Source organism: Crocuta crocuta, unplaced genomic scaffold (assembly GCF_008692635.1).
Source record: "Crocuta crocuta isolate KB4526 unplaced genomic scaffold, BGI_CrCroc_1.0 scaffold127, whole genome shotgun sequence".
In the NCBI taxonomy this organism is placed as follows: Eukaryota; Metazoa; Chordata; class Mammalia; order Carnivora; family Hyaenidae; genus Crocuta; species Crocuta crocuta.
In genome coordinates, this window is record NW_027532008.1 from 11,559,584 (window position 1) to 11,581,440 (window position 21,857).

General features: G+C 53.4%; 1 protein-coding gene across 3 annotated transcripts in view; it reads right to left on the bottom strand.

Annotated features, from left to right (window-relative positions):
- Positions 1 to 7,717: 7,717 nt before the first annotated feature.
- FBLIM1 (filamin binding LIM protein 1) overlaps positions 7,718 to 21,857 on the bottom strand; it is an 18,921-nt gene continuing 4,781 nt past the window's right edge. For 2 of the 3 annotated variants that reach the window (XM_077775616.1, XM_077775617.1), the window contains exons 3-8: positions 19,392 to 19,555; positions 18,539 to 18,656; positions 15,663 to 15,832; positions 12,927 to 13,105; positions 12,014 to 12,131; positions 7,718 to 8,959 (exon numbers count right to left, since the gene is read on the bottom strand). In XM_077775616.1, coding sequence (XP_077631742.1) covers positions 8,846 to 8,959; positions 12,014 to 12,131; positions 12,927 to 13,105; positions 15,663 to 15,832; positions 18,539 to 18,656; positions 19,392 to 19,555 — 863 coding nt within the window. In that variant the 3' untranslated portion in view covers positions 7,718 to 8,845. The remainder of the gene's footprint in view (positions 8,960 to 12,013; positions 12,132 to 12,926; positions 13,106 to 15,662; positions 15,833 to 18,538; positions 18,657 to 19,391; positions 19,556 to 21,857) is intronic. The other variant, XM_077775618.1, reaches the window with a different exon arrangement.

The window sequence follows — 21,857 nt, forward strand, 5'->3', positions numbered from 1 at the left end:
GCCTGCTTGCCTCCCCGCCGCCCCCACCCCGGGATCAGCGGCTGGGTCAGCCTCTTCATGACACTGACCCCGATCCGCCCCCGCTCTTCGTCCCCGCCCCCGTGTGGAGGTGTTGAGATGTTTGCAGGTGCTTGCCTGGGTCTCAAATAGGTCTTAGCAGATGATAGAGGCAGTGGGAGCGGTGGGAAAACCCTGCCCTACAAGTCAGGACACCGGGGCTGTGCCTCTACCCAGCTGTGCGGGCCTGCCAGCTCTCACAGCCTCTCTGGGCTCCAGTCCCCACTTCTTCGAGAACAGAGCCTGGGCTCCATGTCCTACCCGTCCCTTGGCTCTGGAATTCTACCAGGGCCTGGGAATTCTCCGTCTGGCCATTGCCCTCAGGAGAAAAGTCCCACCCTCCCCACCCAGCCCAAGAGGCCCTTGCTGATTTGGCCCTGCTGCTGGGAATCTCCTCCTTCCTCTTCCCACAACCCCCCCGGCGGCTTTCAGCTGGGCCCAGCGGAGAGAGCCAGCACCTGGAATGCTGTGCGCACAGCACCTTCTCTGGCCGACGCTCGCTCATCCCTTGGGCCCCAGCTTTGGTGGACACTCTTTCTTGGGCCTTCCTCTCCGGCCCTGCCGCCACGCATGAGCTCCAGCACAGCTCTTCTCTTCTCTCTCTTCCCCATTAAACCGAGCTCTCAACTGAGGGCAGGCGGAGAATGTTTTAAGAATGAAGGAAGGAACAAATAAATGAAATGGAAGCTCTAGGCAGTGGCGCCATTGTTTGCTTCCTCCACATGGGGGCCACGTGTGGCCACCCCAGAGTGTTGCCTGGCCCAGGATAGGGTGCTGGTCGGAGCCCAGAAGTGGGGGCAGATTTTTGGGGGGAGGTTTCAGCTGGGTTCTGGCCACGCCCCAGCCCCAGCTGCCCGGCCCGGCCCGTGACTCACAGGCCCCAGAGTTTTCTCAGCACTCCCGCGCCTTCCCTTCCCGAATCTGCCTTCTGATCAGGCTTTCAGGGTTAATATCTCTCGGTTTCTCTCCTGCTCTCTCGGTCTCTCCAGGAACTCCTGATCCCCACTGGCTTTAAAAACCCAGCTCAGGAGTCCTTGGCTGTATTGTGTTTCCTGAGGAATCCTTGCTTTGTTTACAGAAAGGACGATTATCCGCCATGACAGAGTGGCTAAGGGGCATCCTGATTTTGTGACCCCTCACCACCCTCCTCATTTGACCTCTGTCTCAGGGTTGCTGGGGTGGAGGGGAACCCTAGGATTTTCCCCACCCCACCCTAGCACCCCCAGGCTCCCAGGCCACCTGGGTTAGGGAATGCCAGCTCTAAGGCACTTGTTTATCCTGCCTGCCAGGCCATAGCCATCTGGGTCCTGGGGGGACAGGGAGAGGGGAGAGGGTTAGGGGGAGGGGCCTGCTCCAGCCCTGAGAACAATTGCAAACCCACCTCCCTTCTCGGCCTCAGTCAGTGACCCTCCTCCCCCAGCTCAGCACGTGCCCATTTGCACATGTACCTGATGGCCTTTGCCTGTCATCTTGTCACTGACCCGTAGTGCCCCCCACCGAACTCACAGCCTTCCCCTCTTTGTTCACTTAACTTTTAAGAAGAAACTTTTAATTTGGGAATAGGTTCAGACCTGCAGAAATGTTGCAAAGATCATAGAGTTTCCTTATACTCTTCACTGGTTTCCCTTCTGTTAACATCTTACAAAACCACGGTGTGTTTGTTAAAAGAAGGAACCCAACCCGCCGGTATGACGCTGTTCACTGAACTCCAGACCTCATTCTGTCTGACCAGTGTTCCCACTAAGGTCCTTTTTCCGTCCCGGGATCCCACCCAGGGAATCACACTGCCTTCAGTTACATGCTAGTTAATCCCCCTTAAATGTGATGTTAAAGGTATAGACATCTCTTGTCTAACAGGTGAAGGAAGAAGAGGTTGGGGGTGGTGAGTGACCTGCCCAGTCACAGTGCAGACCCATGCAGTGCAGAGAGGGATTAGGACCCTAGCACTTAAATGTTTATTAAATTATTTTGAGAGAGAGAGAGAGAGAGAGAGAGAAAGCAGAGGAGGGGCAGAGAGAGAATCTCGGGCAGGCTCTGTGCTGTCAGTGTAGAGCCTGACTCAGGGCTTGAACTCACAGGCCACAAGATCATGACCTGAGCTGAAATCAAGAGTCAGACTGAGCCATCCAGGTGCCCTGGGACGTGACATTTAGAGCCAGAAGTCACCAGTGGTGCGGCCTCAGGCCGCTTATCTGGAGGATGGGATCACAGGTAGTTAACTTTAAGGCAGGATGAGGAAGCAGTGAGATCACGTCTGCAGGCATCTTCCTGCCCACAAGCTGGGAGTTGCTGTTATTATGACCGTCAGCACCATCATTACGAAGGGGCCCAGATCTCCTCAAGACTCCAGGTTCATTGTTAAGGATTATGTTTAAGATTTTTTTTTTTTAAGTAATCTCTACACACAACATGGGGTCAAATCTACAATCCCAAGATTAAGTCAGATGTTCTTCCGACCGAGCCAGCCAGGTGCCCCCGTTAGGGATTATGTTTAGATGAGCCTTGGGGCGCCTGGGTGGCTCAGTCGGTTAAGCGTCCGACTTCAGCTCAGGTCATGATATGCCGGTTCATGGGTTCGAGCCCCGCATCGGGCATTGTGCTGACAGCTAGCTCAGAGCCTGGAGCCTGTTTCAGATTCTGTATCTCCCTCTCTCTCTGACCCTCCCCTGCTCACGCTGTGTCTCTCTCTCTCTCAAAAATAAATAAAAACATTAAAAAAAAAAAAAAGACGAGCCTCTGCCACTCACCCTATGGGCATCTTTACTGGGCAATAACACAGGCCTCACAGACTTTGCTTTGACTCGGCCCTTAAAGATGAACAGAAATCCTAGCGTGTAGTCCCAATGTGGCCTCTGGCTGTGTGTCCTTGGACAAGTCACCGCATGCCCCTCAGCCTCAGTTTTCCTCACCTGTAAGATGGGGACTGCAGAGATGTTGGGAGGACCCCATGGGGCAGTGCCCAGCAGCTGGTAGTTCAAGCAGACCTCTGGCCTGTAAGGGTGAGGGGCAGGCAGGTCACAGCCTGGGTCTCCCAGCCAGGCAGGCCTGGTTCCGGTTCAGGTCCACTTCTGTCTAGGTGGGGCCCCCCAGGCAGGCTATGTAGACCAGCCTCCTACCCAGGATAATCAATCATCCCAACCTCCCCAGCCTCACCCCAAACAAGCACTCAGGATATAAGCCAGCTTTCACTGCCCCTCCTTACCCTTAGGTCTAAAGAGGTTGTGTCTCAAGGTCAAGTAGCTGGCTGACCTACTTGCTAAGACTCTATCTCATCCCCCTGAGCAGAGAGCCCTGCTTCCCAACTCACTCAGAAAGTCCTCTGGGGGCAGAGACCTGCTGAATCTTAACTCTGCAGAACAGAGATGCCCACCAGGGACCCCACCCCCTCCCTGGCCGAAGGGTCCCTTCTATAAACACCTGATGAAGGAAGTGCTACAGATAATTTTCAGAAAAAAAGGTAAAATCATGACCCCCATGCAGATATAAAATGAACATGTATCAGATGATGTAACTGGCTCAAAAAGGCAACAGAACATTCACATTTATAGGCCGGGAATATTGAAGCAAATGTGCAAATGGAGGCAAAACTGGTTTTTCACAAGGGGGTAAAGGGGTCTGTACCAGACAGGACAGAATTAATTGGTCCAGGGGCGCCTGGGTGGCTCAGTCGGTTAAGCCTCCGACTTTGGCTCAGGTCAGGATCTCACGGTTCGTGGGTTCGAGCCCCGCATCAGGCTCTGTGCTGACTACCAGCTCAGAGCCTGGAGCCTGCTTCAGATTCTGTGTCTCCCTCTCTCTCTGACCCTCCCCTGCTCATGCTGTCTCTCTCTCTCTCAGAAATAAATAAAACACTAAAAATTTTAAAAAAATTAATTGGTCCATTTCCCACAATTCACAGTTGTAAAATAATGACAACAGGCAAGGGGCGCCTGGCTGGCTCAGTAGGTAAAGCATGCCACCCTTGATGTCAGGGTCGGGAGTTCAACCTCCACACTGGGAGTGGAGCCTACTTAAAATAAAATAAAAAATAACAGTAGTGAAAGGCTAGAATCTGATACCCCGGAAGGGTGTGCTGGGTGCAGACATAGTTTTCCACTGAAGTACACATTTTCTGCAGAAGGAAGGCCACAAATAGGTACACTCCGTGGTCTCTAATCTGATGATCATTCACGAGTTGAGTATGAGTCACACACTATGAATGATGCAAGGTCCTTTCTGAAAGAGTCAGGGAAATTACTTCTCACTTGCAAGTAAGAGGCCTACAGCCTAAAAGATGAGGGGCCCAAGACAGTTAAGGGTTTTTTCCAGCTGGATTTTTTTTTTTTTTTTAAAGTAGGCTCCATGCCCAACATTGGGCTCCAACTCATAACCCTGAGATCAAGAGTCACATGCTTTGCTGACTGAGCCAGCCAGGTGTCCCTGGATTTTTTTTTTTCTTTCTTTCTTCTTTTTTTTTTTTTTAGTTGACACACAGTTTTTCAGCTGGATTTAGGCATCTGTTACACAATGGGTGCTGGAACATTCTAGAATGTGTTTGTGATGTGACCTGTAGTTTTCACTGGACCCGGTTTGGTACTGACTCTGCTGTGCAGCCTTGGGTAATTACACCAGCTCTCTGATGTGTACCTTCCTTGCCTTTGAACTGGGACATTAATAGTACCTACTTCATAAATTGTTATTTTTTAATGAGCAGCCCCTCACCTTATGAGAACTGTCTTTTATTTTACTTTTCAATTTTTTAATTTATTTTGAGAAAGAGAGAGCATGGGGGCATAAGAGGGGGAGGGGCAGAGAGGAGAGACAGACTCCCAAGCAGGCTCCATGCCATCAGCTCAGAGCCAGACGCAGGGCTCGAACTCACAAACTGTGAGATCATGACGAGAGAGCCAAGGTCAAGAGTCTGACACTTAACCGACTACACCACCCAGGCGCCCGAAAAACTGCACTTTAAATGGATAAAACCATGACTTTGAAAATATCCTGTGGTCACTGGGGCTCTTCCCTATCAGCCCAGCCTTCTCTCCCCCTTCATCCTGATCCCCTTCTCCTCTCCATTAATCCCTCATCTCCACCACTTGTGTCCCCAGCAGAGGAAGGGACAGCACTTTGTTGCTGTGGAAGGGCTGGCGCATGCTGGTGCCTCTTGACACCTAGGCATGGCTTTTGGGTTAGGAGAACCCTGTGGGGGAGGTGACCATCAGGCCTCCGCGTTACCCGCAACGTCATGCGGTCCTTCATCCCGACTCTGTGCTTACTGAGTCCGGGCTCCCAGGCAGCGACCTAGAGGCTGGCAGCGTGGGAGGTCCCAGATGGGACCCTCCTAGCAGGTGGCCGTTTGGGCAGATGAGGAATTCTCTCCCGACACGGGTCTCCCTCCAAGAAGGTGTGTTCCAGCTACAGTAATTCCACAGCCACATGCTCACTCTCTGCTTGTCCAATTCATCTTCTTCTGTCCTTCTCACTCCAGCCGCGTGTGGTGGGCAGACAGGGATTATTGCATCTGGAGAAGCCGAGGACCCCATTAGGGGCGTGAGAACCTCGGCGCCCCAGAGCGCCACGCCCAGTTTGCTAGCCCATGCTGCCCTCTGGTGGCCGGGCCCAGCACCTGACGTCAAGAAGTCTTGGTCACGGAGCATTTTCCTGGGTTTGCAAAGAGCAATGGCCAGCCTTCAGGAGCACCCCAGTCGGGAGGACAGCCTCTCAGGACTCCGATATCACTTTATTTATTTTTTTCCATTTTTAAAGTTTATTTATTTTGAGAGATCTAGAGAGAGAAAGAGAGTGAGCAGGGGAAGGGCAGAGAGAGAATCCCAAGTAGGCTTCACGTGGTCAGAGCAGAGCCCGATGCAGGACTTGAACTCACGAACTGGGAGATCATGACCTGAGCTGAAACCAAGAGTCCAAAGCTTAACGGACTAAGCCCCCGGGTGACCCTCAGGACACTTACATCACTTCATCAGTCCTTCTCCCTGCCTCTGAGCATTCAATAGATTTCACGTACATATTTAATTCAAGATATACATGACATTAAATTAATCATCGTAACCATTTGTAAGTATGTACAGACAGTTTAGTGGCTTTTTAAAATCACCTTCACGCTGTCGTCCAACCACGGCTTCCAATCTTTTCCAGAACTTTTTGTCTTGCGAACTGAAATTCTGTGCTCGTTAAATAACTCCCTCTTCCCCCTCCCTCCGACCCCTAGCTGACCACCCTCCTACTTTCTGTCTCTGTGAACTGGGCTACACTAAGTACCTCACAGAAGTGGAATCAGACAGTATTTGTCTTTTTGTGACCCTGCCAATTTCACACTACAGAGAGCTCCCTGGAAGTGTCGCCTTCTGGAGAGATGACGTACAGCCTGGAAGACCAAAGCATCCCCGGAATTTCATCCCCATCCCATCCCCCCAAACACACCCAACCAGAAACAGGCTGGAGCACAAAGCATCGCAGCACAAGTTACATATTAATGATAGGAAAACCCGAACCGAACCAAACCTGGTGACTGAAAGAGCAAGGTGGCCCCTAGCAGCTGTGCCCACGACGGCCATGTCCTGAGCACAGAGGCTCTGGGCCAGCACCTTCTGCTGTGCGCCACCTCCTGGATATAAATGAATCAAGCCTCTCAGCCTGTCACCCCCGCTTCCTGACGGCACACGTGGGGGCCAACTCTCACTGCTCTGAATCCTCCCCCAGATCCCTCATCACCAGCCCGTGTCCCCCCAACACCCGCGTACAGAGACGCCCTGCAGTTCCCAACGCCGCGTGGCCTCCAGGGCTGCAGCACCGAGCAGAAACCCAGCTTCATGGCCTGCGGGCATGTACCCGGGGGCCTGATTGACGGGCACCCCCAGGACCTGCTGGCCCCCCCTGGGGGAGAACGCTCACCAGCCCAGCGCTTCTCTCCAGCGCAGCCATCCTCTGTGATGGGCACCAGCATCGTTCTCATGTTACAAATGGGGAAATCAAGGCTCGGGACAGATCACTTCTCCACTGCTCAGCAGTAGAGGCCAGAGCTCCTTCCGGCCATGCACCCTTCTCCCTGGAGCCGTGCTCACGACGCCAGCGCGTTGCCGGCGTGAAGACAGAAGACGAGCCAGCTCACAGGGACGCCGGTCCTGTTCACGGGCAGACAGTGCGTCCCGAGGGCGAGTGTGGACTCTGTGGAAGGATCTGGCGGCTCCGGATGGCCTCCCACAGCAGAGGCTCTGCTCTGGGCACCCTGCAGCCAAACTTGCTGGGCGTGAGGAGGGACAGGAGGGACAGGAAGCGGAGACACCACCTGTAAACTCGTGCCCCAGGGAGCAGATACCCAACAGACATTTTTCCAGGTATGACCAAAGGCCAGCGTTTATCTGGGTGAGATCTTAGTTGGAACACAGATGGACTTCTACTAGGCACGTGTTTATTTTCACATGTAACAGGAAAAAAAACATAACCAACACATCAATATGTGACTGCAGGATATATTGCATAGCACAAGACTAACATTTGAAATAAGTAAAATTAAAAAGTAGGCGTGCATCAAAGAAAATATTAAGGAATAAGAGACTAGGAGATCCTCAGGACAAAAACTGCGGAAGTGGTATGGGAGTGCCCCAAGTAGGGGCCTCACTCCCCAAGCTTTGAGCAAGAGTCTGGGCTCTGCAGAGAAACCCCCCCTCCCCCNACTGGTACGGAGCCCAGGGCGGGAGGAAGTACTTTGTTTCATTCGTTCTGCCCTACAACATGTCTTAGAAGTTACAAAGCAACATAGTGATTTTCCTTAACGGGGAAGAAGACTCTTCTAGGTACAGCCTTGTGGAAGCAGCGGTCACAAGGCAGCCTGGGCTGGAGGGTCCAAGTGGGGCTTGGGGGCGGGGGATAAGCAGGTGGGCTGAACGGCCAGCCTTGGCACTGTCCTTGGAGAAGTGCGTGCACGTGTGTGTGTGTGGGGGGGTGTCTGTGTGCATGGCCCCCGTCAAGGCTGTCGGAGGAACACGCAGAGCTCCCGGTACCCTGTTCCCCAGCAAACTATTGGCACTTAATCAACGTCTGTTGAATCACCGTCGCACACGGGAGGAGCGCCAGAAGGCAGGGCGGAGGGGCTGCTGGCGTCCTTGGACATCTCTCCCCCCGTCCCCGCTGTTCAGGTTCATGCCTGGGTCTGGTGCCCATGTCAGCATGACGTGTTCCCCGGTGAGAAGTCCACGGCCGCCGCCACTAGGTCACATTCTCGTACATTTATGGAACATTTCCCACTAAGATCCCCACCTCGCCCCAAATCCAAAGAATGTTTCTCATGATTTAAATCTCAAATTAAAAAAAAAAAAAAGGAGGAGGCGGCTTTTCAAGGAGGACCTTGGAGTTCTACTCAAACAGCTCAGTCGGGCGAGCCAGAGCTGGTCTTAGCGCCCCCTGTAGGACAGCGGAAGCGTCGCTGCTCGGGGCACAGGGCGCCCTCCACGGACTCACCCCAACTCACTCGTGGAAATGGGGGTCAAGGCCAGCGCTCGAGAGGGGCTGGGGCCCAGGACATGGGAACTCTGGGCGTGGTGTTCATGGTCTGGAAGCCTGGCAGAGCCCAGAGGGCAGAAGGAGGAGTGGAAGGCCTGAGGGGCACTGTCCCCCGGCCTCTGAGCTGGGAGGGGGCGGGGGCGGCTCAGCCTGGACCCGGTGGGCAGAGCTGCAGGCTGGCCCATCACGGCTCAGAAGGAAAAGTGTGCAAAAGTGGGTCAGAAAGGCAAACTGAGTCAGGAAAGGTGTCCCCCCGCCCCGCCGCCCTCAGGCCGGGGCCCAGCGGGCGCCCTCAGCAGCACCCGGCGGCACTCCGCTCCACGTGGCACGGCTTGCAGAAGAGACGGTTGTTCAGCGGGTAGCAGCCTTGGTCTGTGGGCTCCACAGACAGCAGGGTCCTGCAGTCCTGCGGGAGACAAGGCACGAGCGGTGGACCCCAGGCCTGAGCACCGAAGCCCGGGGGCGCGGCCTCTGCTGATGAAATGCACTGGCCGAACGTGCTCCCGCCGAAAGTGCTCCCGCCGCCAAGGGCGAGGGGCACGGCTCCTCATTCCCACGGTCCCAGCACGCGCGGGCCAGGCCTCGGGCAGGACGACGAGGGGCACATGCCACGTGGGCTTTCATCCCCGCGGAGGTGTGAGCGAGGAGGGCAGAGTGGGCTGAGGACACGCGGAGAATCACGGACCCTGAGGGACCACGGAAAGAGCTAAAAGGGCCTGAATGACCACCCGCAGCCCTTTGCGAACACAAGTTGTGAGGGGCAGTAACCCCGTTGACGGCTAGATCCCACCTAGATCAGAGCCTGGGTGCCACAAGCGTACAATAAACATGTGCTGGGTAACTGGATCTAGTCCAGTCCCTCCATTTTACAGATGGGGAAACTGAGGTCTGAGGAAGGATGGGCTTGCCCCAGGCCATACAGCTGTTTGGAGAGCTGGGACAGGACAGGTCTCCAGGGGTCATGAGTTCAGGGGTCATTCTCTTGCTCCCGTCTCCACAGCTTCAACACCGTACAAACTTCAATGTTTCCAACTTTTCAAATCACCAAAGGATTCTGGACCAGAGAGGATGGGGATTCGGGCCCCAAACTCCGCCCACCTTACCATTCTGCCACAGCCCACCCTTCATCCGGGCCTCACCGGCACACATGCTAGAGAGTGACAATAGGAACAATTAATGTCCAGAGACTTGGCTCAGGGCACGGCTGGCGTCCTCTGGGGGCCACATGGCTCAGACCAGAGGGGCTGGTCCCCAGAGAGACAACTTGGGTCCTGTTGGGTCCTGGCTACCATCTGGGCCTGGCACAGCCAGGGGAGAAGGGCGCCGTCATGTGTCTCTTCCTTGAAACCGCACCTCAAGTCCCACAGGGGACTCCAGGCAATTTAATGCCAAGGATCTGTGCTATTTCTAATGGCCACTTGTTTGGCATTCCGAGAGTACCAAGTGCCAAACCTGAGGTCCCAAAGGGGCACATGTGACCTGTCCTTATGTATGTATGTATGTATGTAATCTCTACACCCACCACGGGGCTCAAACTCACGACCCCAGATCAAGAGTCACACACTCCCCTAACTGAGCCGGCTGGACGCCCCTGACCTCTCCTAATTTGGAAACAAGTGAGGAAACACCCCTATGATGACCAAGCCACAGTCTGTGAGGGAGCTGCGGGGTGGTGGAAAGCTGGCTACACCCGGGTCACAAGGGCGAGGGTTGGAACCACTTTTCTCTGCCTCAGTTTCTCTATCATCCCTCCCCTGAGATGGCACCTTGAAGCCCATTTCCCTTCGCTTCCCCTGAAATGTAACTACCGGAGTCTGAGCTCTGACTGCTAGCAGCAGCCTGGGTCACGCTCACGGGCGCCTTCACCAAGCTGACCCAGGGCACGCAGGGAGGGTCTATTTGCTCACCAGCCAGGCTCAGGGAAAAGTGAATCCCCACTGGGCTTAATGAGGGCCAAGGTGGTGATAACAGCTCTTGAATGACATCATTGTTCTTGCAAGATGTGTTATCAGCCGGACCTTGAACCATAACCAATGCACAACGTAACACAGGGCAGTACGTCAACTTCTCTCCCAAGCCCCCTTGTCCCAGCCGTGCAAACAGCCTCTTGGCTCCGTGCGTCTGCTTAAGTGAGTGCAAAACCAAATCAATGTTTGGAATTGCTCACTGGCTGACTAAGAGATTTCCTCTGGGACAGCCCACGTATGGTGCCCATAAAAGTAGCTACCTTTGTCCCCATCCCCAGAGAAGCTAGATACATCAGCAGCATGGGGGTGACAGGGGAAGAGGCAGGGGAAGCCTCCCAAGCCTCCCCCGCAGGACGGACTCTGTAATCGCAGAGTCCAAGGCGAAGTGCAAAGTGGAGCCCCTTGTTCAATGAGGAAGCTGCTCATGTGGGCCCTGCCTGAAGCGAGCCTGGGACCCTACCGAGCGGGAGACCCTGTGCAACTCGGTGGGCCTTTCTTGCCGGGACTACGGCACCGGCTTGAAGCAGCCTCCCCCCACCCTGTAGCCTGAGGTCCAGCCTCCTTAGCTTGGCACGGGAGGCCCTTTTCTTTCCTCTGGCCTTGCGACCACACCCTTTGGTGCACGCCACTACAGACAAATCTAGAAACTTCCACATCTCCGATCCCTCAGGCTTGCTTGTGCCGCCGCGGGTCTTTACAGGCCTTCGCTTCTTTCTGGCCCTTCTTCACCCCCACGCCCACCCGAATGTCTGGCAAACTCCTACTCATCCTGCAGGGACCCAGGTGAAGCATCACCTCCTCCGCAAGAGTGCCTTTGATTCCGCCACCCTGGTTGGACTTGACCGCCGCCTTCTTTGCCCCAAAGCTGATTTGCACATGCTCTTTCCCCAGCACCCAGAGAGGATGTCTGCTGTGGGGCTGCCCAGCACCCGCTCTTCCTAACGGTTGTGGCAACTCCTCTCTGTCCTAATGGATCTGCTTCCCTGGCCCCCGGGGTTGCCCATCATAACCCCGGCCAGTGACTGGTCCAGAGTGGGCACGGGACCCAGGCAGGGCCAATCAGAGGCCTTCCTGGGACTGTACCCGTTCCCGAGACGCGGTCTCCACGCTGGAAGGATGTTAAACCTTGGCCATCGGCGCGGCGCGTGTATCCGCCTCCTCACAGGGGATGCTGGCCCACGGGAAGAGGAAATAAAGCAAACGCACAAAACAGGCAGAACCGGGAGATGGAGAGCGCGCCCTGATGGTCCCATCAGCAGCCCCGCCATCGGCCTCCCCATGAGATTCCCTTTCTTGAGGAAAAGCTGGAAGGAGCCTGGGTTTTATCACTAACTGGGAGCTTCTGGAATTACCTCCATCCTTAATCTGTCTCTGCCACTGGGCGGTGAGCAATCGAGAGCAGAGCCCCCCGCCCTGACCGCCCACGTGTCCCAGTGCCCAGCGGGCTCTCGGCGGGGCTCCCGGCCCACCTACCTCCTCACCGCCCCACTCACCTCGCACCGGTAGCAATTTTCATGGAAGTTCCTCCCCATGCACTCGATTTTGAAGGTGTCCTTCCCGTCTCGAGGGATGATGGGGCTCTCACAGATGCTGCACATGGGGGCGAATTTCCTAGAGGGACGGGAACCCACGCGCGAGATGCTCAGCCCAGGACCACAGAAATTAGCTGTGGGAGCCGGGCGGCTCCGGTTCGCGTCCGGAGCTATTTCGGACGCGTTGCCAGGTGACCGCACCTGGAGCCACGGCCACAAACGCCTCTTTCTTCCCGGCAGGAGCCGATGGAGAGACCTGTGTAACCAGACCTGGCTTCCCAGGGTATAATCAGCCGGGGTGCCGAGGAAGGAACCGGGGCAGTGTTTGAATTTGAGAAAGCAGAGAAATCTGTTGTGTGTTCATTGGGGCTGAACACCATTCCCTTTACCTTGTATCGTAGGCCACTGGTTTTTTTCCCCTTCTTCTTCCTTTCTTTCTAACAGGCACAGCTGCCCTTGGGCAGGGAGGAACTCCAGAGCAGAGGCTGAGCCTCAGGCACAGCGTGGGGCTCCTGCTTCCTAAAGCTCTAGTTCCGAGGGGGGCTACCGGGGTCTGGGGGTTTGAATCGTCGCTTCACACTTGCCAGCTGGGAGACCTAGCTGCTGCCTGCCTCAGTTTCCACATTGTAAAACAGAACCCTTAACACTGCGTGCCTGACAGGGCAGGCTCGGGGGTTCAAGGGCCTCATCCGCGTGCAGCGGCTGGCCCGGGGCAGGTGCCCAGAGCGTCAGCTACAAGCAGGCGTGCGGAACAGGCCGCCTGGTTTCTGGGAGCCCAGACGCCGCAGGGAAGTTCCGCCCCGGCCCCGAGAGCTCCGGCTGGGCGCCTCTGCTCTGGCGGAGTCCCACCCAGCGCAGGAGTCCCCTGTCGTACCTGTAGAAGTCGTCCAGGCAGTACACTTCATTCTGGTTGTCCAGGGCGAAGCTCTCGTCGCCAATGCAGCGTGCACAGGTGACACAGGTGAAGCAGGCGGGGTGGAAGGCCTGGTCCAGGGCCCGGATGATGTGTTCCTGGACCACCTCGCCACACTTGCCACACTTCTCCAGGGTGTCCTGGGACAGAGGGACATTGCCTCAGAACCACCCCATGGGGGTGCCCGCTCCGAGCCAAAAGGGGTTTCTGGCTGGCTACCCACAGCGGCCCAGAAGGGCGGGGGTACAGGAGAGGGGCTCCGCCTGTACCTGTTACCCCCACACTTCTACCGCTGATTAAAGTGAATCGAGCTTGGCATGGGAGCCTTGGCCAACGGTGAGGAATCCTGCCGAGAAGCTACTGCTGCATTCTTTGTCACTAAGACTTGCTTAAGGCCACTAGGGCCCGTGGGAGAAATCTCTCTTAAACCTCAGAGTCAGGAAGAGGAATTCCTGGAGGAGCTGATACACTTTTTATCGTGTAGGCAATAAACCTTGAAACTCTTAACCTTTTCCATTTGGCCACGTGAAATCTCAGAGTCAAATTCCATGTTCCACTTTTAGGAATGACTACAGGGGTCTTTTATTCATATATTTGGGGTACGAACTTTTCTGCTGGTCTCCTCTCATTTTCTACTTTGATTTTCCTCTCTTCTGGTATTTTTATCTTTTTTTAATTTAATGTTTGTTTTTGAGAGAGAGAGAGAGAGAGAGAGAGACAAATAGCTCATGAGTGTGAGTGGAGAGGGGCAGAGAGAGGGAGACAGAGGATCCAAAGTGGGCTCAAGGGCTGTCAGCACAGAGCCCGACGTGGGGCTCGAAACTCACGAACTGCGAGATCATGACCTGAGCCGAAGTCGGATGCTTAACCGACTGAACCATCCAGGTGCCCATGATTTTTTTTTAAGCTTATTTATTTATTTTGAGAGAGAGAGAGAGAGCATGAGTAGGGGAGGGGCAGAGAGGGAGAGGGAGAGAGAGAATCCCAAGCAGGCCATGCTGTCAGTGCAGAGCCTAGTTCAATCCCAGGAAAGGTGGGATCATGACCTGACCCTAAATCAAGAGTCAGATGCTTAGCAAACGGAGCCACCCAGATACCCTTCTGATTTCTTTATGTATCTTTTAAATGTTACTGTGGTAAGAGCACTTAACATGAGATCCACCCTCTCAACAAATGCTTATGTGTACAACATTACCATAGATAGAGGAATTGGTGCATTCTTAGAATCTGCCTCAAATCCCTTCTGGGACGAGGAGGTAANGAGGGGAGACCCTCCAGCCTGTCCACCTTCTCACCTCTTTTCTAGATGGTCTCTTCCGTTCCTGGCTGTGCTCCTGTACGTTTAACCTGACTTCATCTGGACAGATAGGGATGTTTGCCTAGACTGCCTATAATCTGCTCACATTTGACGGGGACAGCACTGTCCCCTCTCCCTGTGCCGGGGGCAGCCCTTCCCTCCCTAGAGCACTGCCCGAGTCTTCCTCCTGCTGCTCCCAGCTGTCAGCCCACCCTGGCCCCTGCTTGCCCTCAGCGCCTCCCCTCTGCCTGGCTGCAAGACGACGGAAGAGGACAAGACTGTCCCCCACTGTCATGCGGGTGGGGTCAGAGGGATGGGTGGGGATGGCCTGACTCCTTGCTGCTCCCATGGTGCCTTGCTGGCTGTGGCAATGTCTCGAGACTATCATCAGATCACTCGGATTTTTCTAGATCATTCCAGCTCCAAACATTCTAACTCCTTGAATCAGTAGTTTTCAAACTGCGATGTGGATCAGAATTGCCTGAGGGTGCTCTGTTAAAACCAGTGCAGCTCGCCAGGTGCTATCCACTCAGGAGAACAAGGTGAGGCCTGCACACACCCAGGCGACAGGTCTGTGAGTGGTCTGTGCACCACGTACCAGAGAGCTGGCGATTCTAACGTTGTGGCATCCAAACCAGCTCTCCCAGACTGCGTTTGGTACCGGAAGTGATACAGATTCCCATGGGGCTGTGCGTCGGAGCCTGTGGCTTTAGGTGCGACAGAAGACCACGGGCAGGCTCCAGAACCAGATGGGCCTGGGGCAGAATCCCAGACCTACGGCCTTCGGGACTGTGACCTTATGTGACAGGCTGGGTAAATGCCCCCAAGACACACAGGTCCTCATCCCTGAACCTGTGACTACCTTCATTGGCAAAGGAGACTGCAGATATGATTGAGTCCTGACACGGGAGATTATCCTGGGTGGACCCTAAATGCCATCCGAAGGGTCCATGTAAGAGGGACACAGAGGGAGACGTGACACAGAAGAAGGAAACAGGATGCTGAGGCAAGATGCCCCCCTGTGACTCTGAAGGTGGGCAAAGAAATCAGAGTCTACAAGGGATGTGGCTTCTGAAGCTGGAAAAGGTAAGGAAACAGATTCTCCCCTAGAGCCTCTGGAAGGAAGTACGGACTTGCCCTTGGACTTCCGACCTCCAGGACCATAAGAGAATAAATGTGTGCTTTTTGAAGCCATCAAGTTTGCGGTAATTTGTTAGAGTGGCCACAGAAAACTATCACATCTTGGCTGAGCTTCCTCTCTCTGACCTCAGCTTCCTCATCTGTGAAATGGGTCAACAGTGCCTGCCTCCCAGGATTACTGTGGGGGATGGAATAATAGGACATGTTCTACAGGCCCAGCACAGCGCCTGGTACCCGGAGGCCTAGCCGCAGGGGGTTACCTGGTAGCAGGATTCACAGAGGGGCCGCCCATCCTTCTGGTAGAAGCTCTGCCCGGCCAGCTGGCGGCGACAGGTGCGGCATGTGAAGCACCGGGGATGGTACTGCCTCTTCATGGCTTCCACGGCCACCTCTTGGGGGGACACGGGCTTGTGGCAGAAGGCACAGACGTCTGGGGTAGAGACACAGGTGTGAGCCGCCTGGCCTGGGAGTACTGTACCCAGGCACCACCCAGAACAAGCCCCCGGGGGTGTGAGTGTGGCCTCCTTTCGGGGGGAACAGGAAGGAGTGTGATCAGCCTCTGAAAGCCTAAATCAGGGCGGCCTGGCTGGCTCCGTTGGTGGAGCACGCGACTCTTGATCTTGGGGTTGTGGGTTTGAGCCCCACATTGGGTGTAGAGATTACTTAAAAATAAAATCTTAGGGGCGCCTGGGTGCCTCAGTGGTTGAGCGTCCGACTTTGGCTCAGGTCATGATCTCACGGTTCACGGGTTCGAGCCCCGTGTCGGGCTCTGTGCTGACAGCTCAGAGCCTGGAGCCTGCTTCAGATTCTGTGTCTCCCTCTCTCTCTGAACCTCCCCTGCTCACGCTGTCTCTCTCAGAAATAAATAAAACATTAAAAAAAATTTTTTTTTTAATCTTAAAGGGGAACCTGGGTGGCTCAGCCGGTTAAGCATCCGACTTAGGCTCAGGTCATAATCTCATGGTTCATGAACTTGAGCCCCGTGTTAGGCTCTGTGCCGACAGCTCAGAGCCTGGAGCCTGCTTTGGATTCTGTGTCTCCCTCTCTCTCTGCCCCTCCCCTGCTTGCACTCTGTCTCTTTCTCAAAAATAAATAAACATTAAAAATTTTTTTAAATTAAATCATAAAAAAAAAGGAAAGAAAGCCTAAATCAAAGAACACAGAGTCAAGGGGGTGCTTGGGTGGCTCAGTCACTTAAGTGTTTGGCTCTTGATTTCGGCTCAGGTTTGTTCGGCTCAGATATTGCAGTTTGTGAGTTTGAGCCCTGCACAGAGCTCTGCACTGACAGCATGGAGTATGTTTGGGATTCTCTCTCCCTCTCTCTGCCCCTCCTCCTCTCTCTCTCTCTTTTTCTCTCTCTCAATAAATAAATAAACATTCAAAAAAGAAGAACACAGCATCAGGACAAACAGGTTACCATCTACAAACATTTAAAGGAGGGTCCACCGTGATGCATTTATACCCAGACAATTCCAAACATATCAGAGATCTAAGTGTGAAAAATAAAGCCACAGGACTAGAAGAAACCAGAGAATAATTTTTTTAAATTTGTTTACATTTATTTGTTTTTGAGAGACAGAGGAAGGCAGAACACAAGCGGGGAGGGGCAGAGAGAGAGGAAGACACAGAATCTGAAGCAGGCTCCAGGCTCCGAGCTGTCAGCACAGAGCCTGACACGGGGCTTGAACCCATGAACCATAAGATCATGACCTGAGCCGAAGTCAGATGCTGAACTGCCTGAGCCACCCAGGCGCCCCCAGATAATTATTTTATAACTTTGGGGGCATGGTAAACACTTAATCGCTGCTAATTAAATGGGTAATATGTGGGGCCAGGGACACCACGGGCAGTCATGCCCTCACTGGGTCGCAGATCCGGAGTCCCACAAAGGGCAATTTAGCAAAAAGATCAAATTACAAATGCACCTACTCTTTGCCCACAGTATTTCCTCTCCTAGAAATTTCTCTCACAAACTTGCATGCAGGCAAAATTACCTACGTGCAGGGCAATTCGTCTCAGCCTTACTTGTTACAGCAAGAACCTAAGTGCCCACCTGCAGGTGACTGGTCGAATGCATACGGCAGAGCCCTGAAAGGGAATACTATGCCCCCGTGAAAAGGGGAGAAGCCACTTTACGTTCTGATGTGGAATGAGCTCTCAGTAAGCTAACAGCAGAACGGCACAGAGTTTGCTATTATTTGTGGAAAAATGGGCGGAGGTCGGTGGGGGGGGACACATGCTTGCATTTGCTTGTATACGCATAACATATCTCCTGGAGGATGTGCAAAACCTTAACAACAGAGGCTCCTGATCAGGCAGGAAACTGGGTGACACAGGGATGGGGGCAAAGGGAAGGCTTTTCACGGTGTATCTTTTCATGCTTTCTGTTTTGTCCAGATGAGAACACCATGTGTTCAAATACTTAAACAGCGAAAAAATTCGAGCCATTCTGCTATCACAGCACATTTTGCAGATCAATATTTATTTACTTATTTTTAAATGTGTATCTTTGAGAGAGAGAGAGAGAGAGAGAGAGCACAAGCTGGGGAGGGGCCGAGAGTGCCGGGGACAGAGGATCTGATGCAGGCTCTGTGCTGACGGCAGAGAGCCCCACACAGGGCTCAAACCCACAAACCATGAGATCATGACCTGAGCCAAAGTCAGATGCTCAACCGTGTCAGCCAGCGGCCCATATTTATTTATTTATTTTACAGTTTTTTATTTTTTAATTTTGAGAGAGAGAGAGAGAGAGCGCGCAGAGGAGCAGCAGAGGAGCAGCAGAGAGAGAGGGAGAGAGAATCCCAAACGGGCTCTGCACCAACAATGCCGAGCCCGACGTGGGGCTCGAACCTGCGAACCGTGAGATCACGACCTGAGCCGAAACCAAGAGTCAGATGCTTAACCGACTGAGCCACTCAGGCACCCCTTGCTGATCGATATTTAAACGGACTTCAGTTATAAAGGAAAAAAGGTTACGGCAGTAAAAATAAAATCGATGTACAGTTTGAAGGCTCGTCTGTCACTGCACCGTGAGTGGAGACAGATGCTGTGAACCCTGCTCTCCCGCTTTCCCACCCAGAGCTCATGCTGCTCCAGTGGGGGGTCCCCAGGGAGCCTCCCAGCCCCGAGCCCGTACCTGTGGACGTCTCTCTCTTGTGGAAGCCAGCAGGGTCTTCAGGGAGAGGCGGCAGCTCTTCCTGCACGGGCCTGGGAGGACTGGGCTGCGGCTGGAGGGGAGGCCTCTCTTCCAGGGACTGCGGAGACACGGAGGGGAGGGCAGGAGAGGTGACATCCAGTGCGGACCCCACACGGGCCTCTCAGCTCTGCGCCTCCTCTGGCGGCGCTGGGCACCATTAGCCCCACTGCTCAGAGGGGGAAACCGAGGCACAGAGAAGCATGTGACCTAATGTGACTCAATAGGAAGGTAGCAGCCGGGCCAGAAACAACATCCTTCTGAGGAATCGCCTGGAATCGTTTTTCCTTGGCCTGGAATCCCTCCCATGTCTACAATGGCCTCTGTTAAGGGTAGAGGATTAAAAATATCTTCTCTGTCAGAACACCTGGGTGGCTCAGTCCGTTAAGCGGCTGCCTTTAGCTCAGGTCATGATTTCACAGTTTGTGGGTTCAAGGCCCGCACTGGGCTCTGTGCTGACCGCGCAGACGCTGGAGCCTGTTCGGATTCTGTGTCTCCGTCTCTCTATGCTCCTCCCCTGCTCGCTCTCTTTCTCTCTCAAAAACGAGTAACATTAAAAAAAAAAAAAAATGAAAAAAATATCTTCTCAGAGCTGAAAGGGGTACCTGAGGGGGAAGAGGGTGGGGAGCCCCTTCCCCAGGGACCTTGAAGAACATGACCAAGTTTCGGCAGCTTGAAAGCTTGGAAGAGGGACGGCCCTCAAGCAGGAGCAACCTCCAGGCTTAAGTCCCTGAAAGGCCCAGACCCGCCCTCGCCCGCCCCCGGCCCCCAGGGCTGTTTGTGGGGTTGGCAGTACCTGGGGCGGGGGCGGGGGCAGGTGCAGCTGCTCTAAGTCCGAAATGAGGGAGGCCCCCATCGGGGCAGGGGGCTCCTCATCGGGGTATGGCGGCGGAGGCGGGAGGAGGTCCAGGTCCGGGAGTGCGTCCTCGCCATCCAGAGTGGGAGGAGGGGGACAGCACCCTGCAACAGAAAGGGGACACAGGCTTGGCCGGAGAGTCTCTGTGCAGGTGGACAGAGAGGTGTCCACTTCCCCAGAAGGCCGTGCAGCATGGGGGGCTAAGAGCTCGGGCCCAGGGGCGCCGAGACCTGGGTTCTGCCTCGGGCTCTGCCACTGACTTGCTGTGGGTCCTTAGGCAAGAGACTCAGTCTCTCTGGGTCTATCAATCTATCTCTTCGGGCTGTTGTGAGGGTTAAGTGATGTGGTGCAGGGAAGATGGTGCAGCACGGAAAACAGCACCTGTCAGAACCCTCCAGAACACGGGCGCCTGGGTGGCTCAGTCGGTTAAGCATCCGACTTCGGCTCAGCTCATGATCTCAGAGTCCGTGGGCTCAGGCCCCGCATCGGGCTCTGTGCTGACAGCTCAGAGCCTGGAACCTGCTTCAGTCGGTGTCTCCCTCTCTCTGCCCCTTTCCCGCTTACTCTCTCTCAAAAGTAAATAAAAACATTTAAAAATGTATTAAAAATTAGTATCACTTATTCCTTTTGACTTTTTTCCATGCAAATACTAGAACATTTATTTTTTAATTTTTTAAATGTCTATTTATTTTTGAGAGTGAGAGAGAGACAGAACACGAGCAGGGGAGGGGCAGAGAGAGAGGGAGACATACAATCTGAAGCAGCCTCCAGGCTCCAAGCTGTTGGGCAGAGCCCCACACGGGGCTCGAATCCACGAGCTGCGAGATCATGACCTGAACCGACGTCGGATGCCCAACCGACTGTGCCACCCAGGTGCCCCTAGAACATTTTAAATTACATATGGGGCTTGCATTTGTGACTTGCTTTATATTTTCATTGGCCAGTGCTGACACAGACCTTTTCTGGATCCTGATTCAAAGGATTAATCATCTCATGAATTCTTGTTTTATAGATGAGGAAGAGTGAACTATTCCACCGAATAGGCTAGAAATATACACAAAATACAACACAAATATACAGTATACAAACCCTTCATTCTGCTACAGTCCAACACTTGAAAGGTATTTTTATGGCATGTCAGGGAAAATTAAGAATGGAGAGAATATTAGATAATGGCCATCTTTGGAGATGTGCCCTGAAGAATATGGGGACTGAACTGACCCCATTAACTGAGGTTTCCATTAAATTACTTCACAAAGGTTATCAATAAGGGCCACAGTATGGAAGGAGTCCAAATGTCCATCAACTGATGAATGGATAAAGAAGATGTGGTATATACACACAATGGAATATTACTTGGGGATGAAAAAGAATGAAATCTTGTCATTTGCAACAACGTGGATAGAACTAGAGGGTGTTATGCTAAGCGAAAAGAGTGAGTCAGAGAAAGACAAATATCGTATGATGTCACCCATGTGGCATTTAAGAAACAAAATAGATGAACATAGGAGAAGGGAAGGAAAAATAAGATAAAAACATAGAGGGAGGCAAACCCATAAGAGACTCTTTTTCTAAAATTTTTTAATGTTTATTTATTTTTGAGAGAGAGCACAAGTGGGGGAGGTCCAGAGAAAGAGAGGGAGACAGAGGCTCCGAAGCGAGCTCCGTGCTGCCATCAGCGATGCTGATATGGGGCTCGAACCCACAAACCATGGGATCATGACCTGAGCTGAAGTCAGATGCTCAACCGAGTGAGCCACCCAGGCGCCCCACGCCGAACATAGAGAACAAACTGAGGGTTGCTGGAGGGGAGGTGGGTGGTGGGGGGAAAGGGCTAAATGGCTAAATGGGGGATGGGCATTAGGGAGGGCACTCACTGGGATGAGCACTGGGTGCTATACGCAAGTGATGAATCACTAAATTCTACTCCTGAAACCACTGTTACACTATATGCTAACTAACTTGAGGGCGCCTGGGCAGCTCCATCGGTTGAACATCTGGCTTCGGCTCAGGTCATGATCCCTCGGTTTGTGGGTTCGAGCCCCGCGTCGGGCTCTGTGCTGACAGCTCGGACCCTGGAACCTGCTTCAGGTTCTGTGTCTCCCTCTCTCGCTGCCCCTCCCCTGCTCACGCTCTGTTTCTCTCTGTCCCAATAATAAATAAACATAAAAACATTTTAAAAAAATCTTACATATGCTAACTTGGATTTAAATAAAATTTAAAAGTCACTTCACGAAACAAAAGTAATAGAGAAAACAGAAAAGAAATAGATGATACAAATGCGGCGAAATCTTAGCCTCTGTAGGAACCGGATGCAGGGTGCACAGGATTCTTATGGCTGCTCTCTTATTTGTGTATGTTTGAAAGTTTCATAAGAAAAAAAAAAAAAAAAAAACAACCCAATAG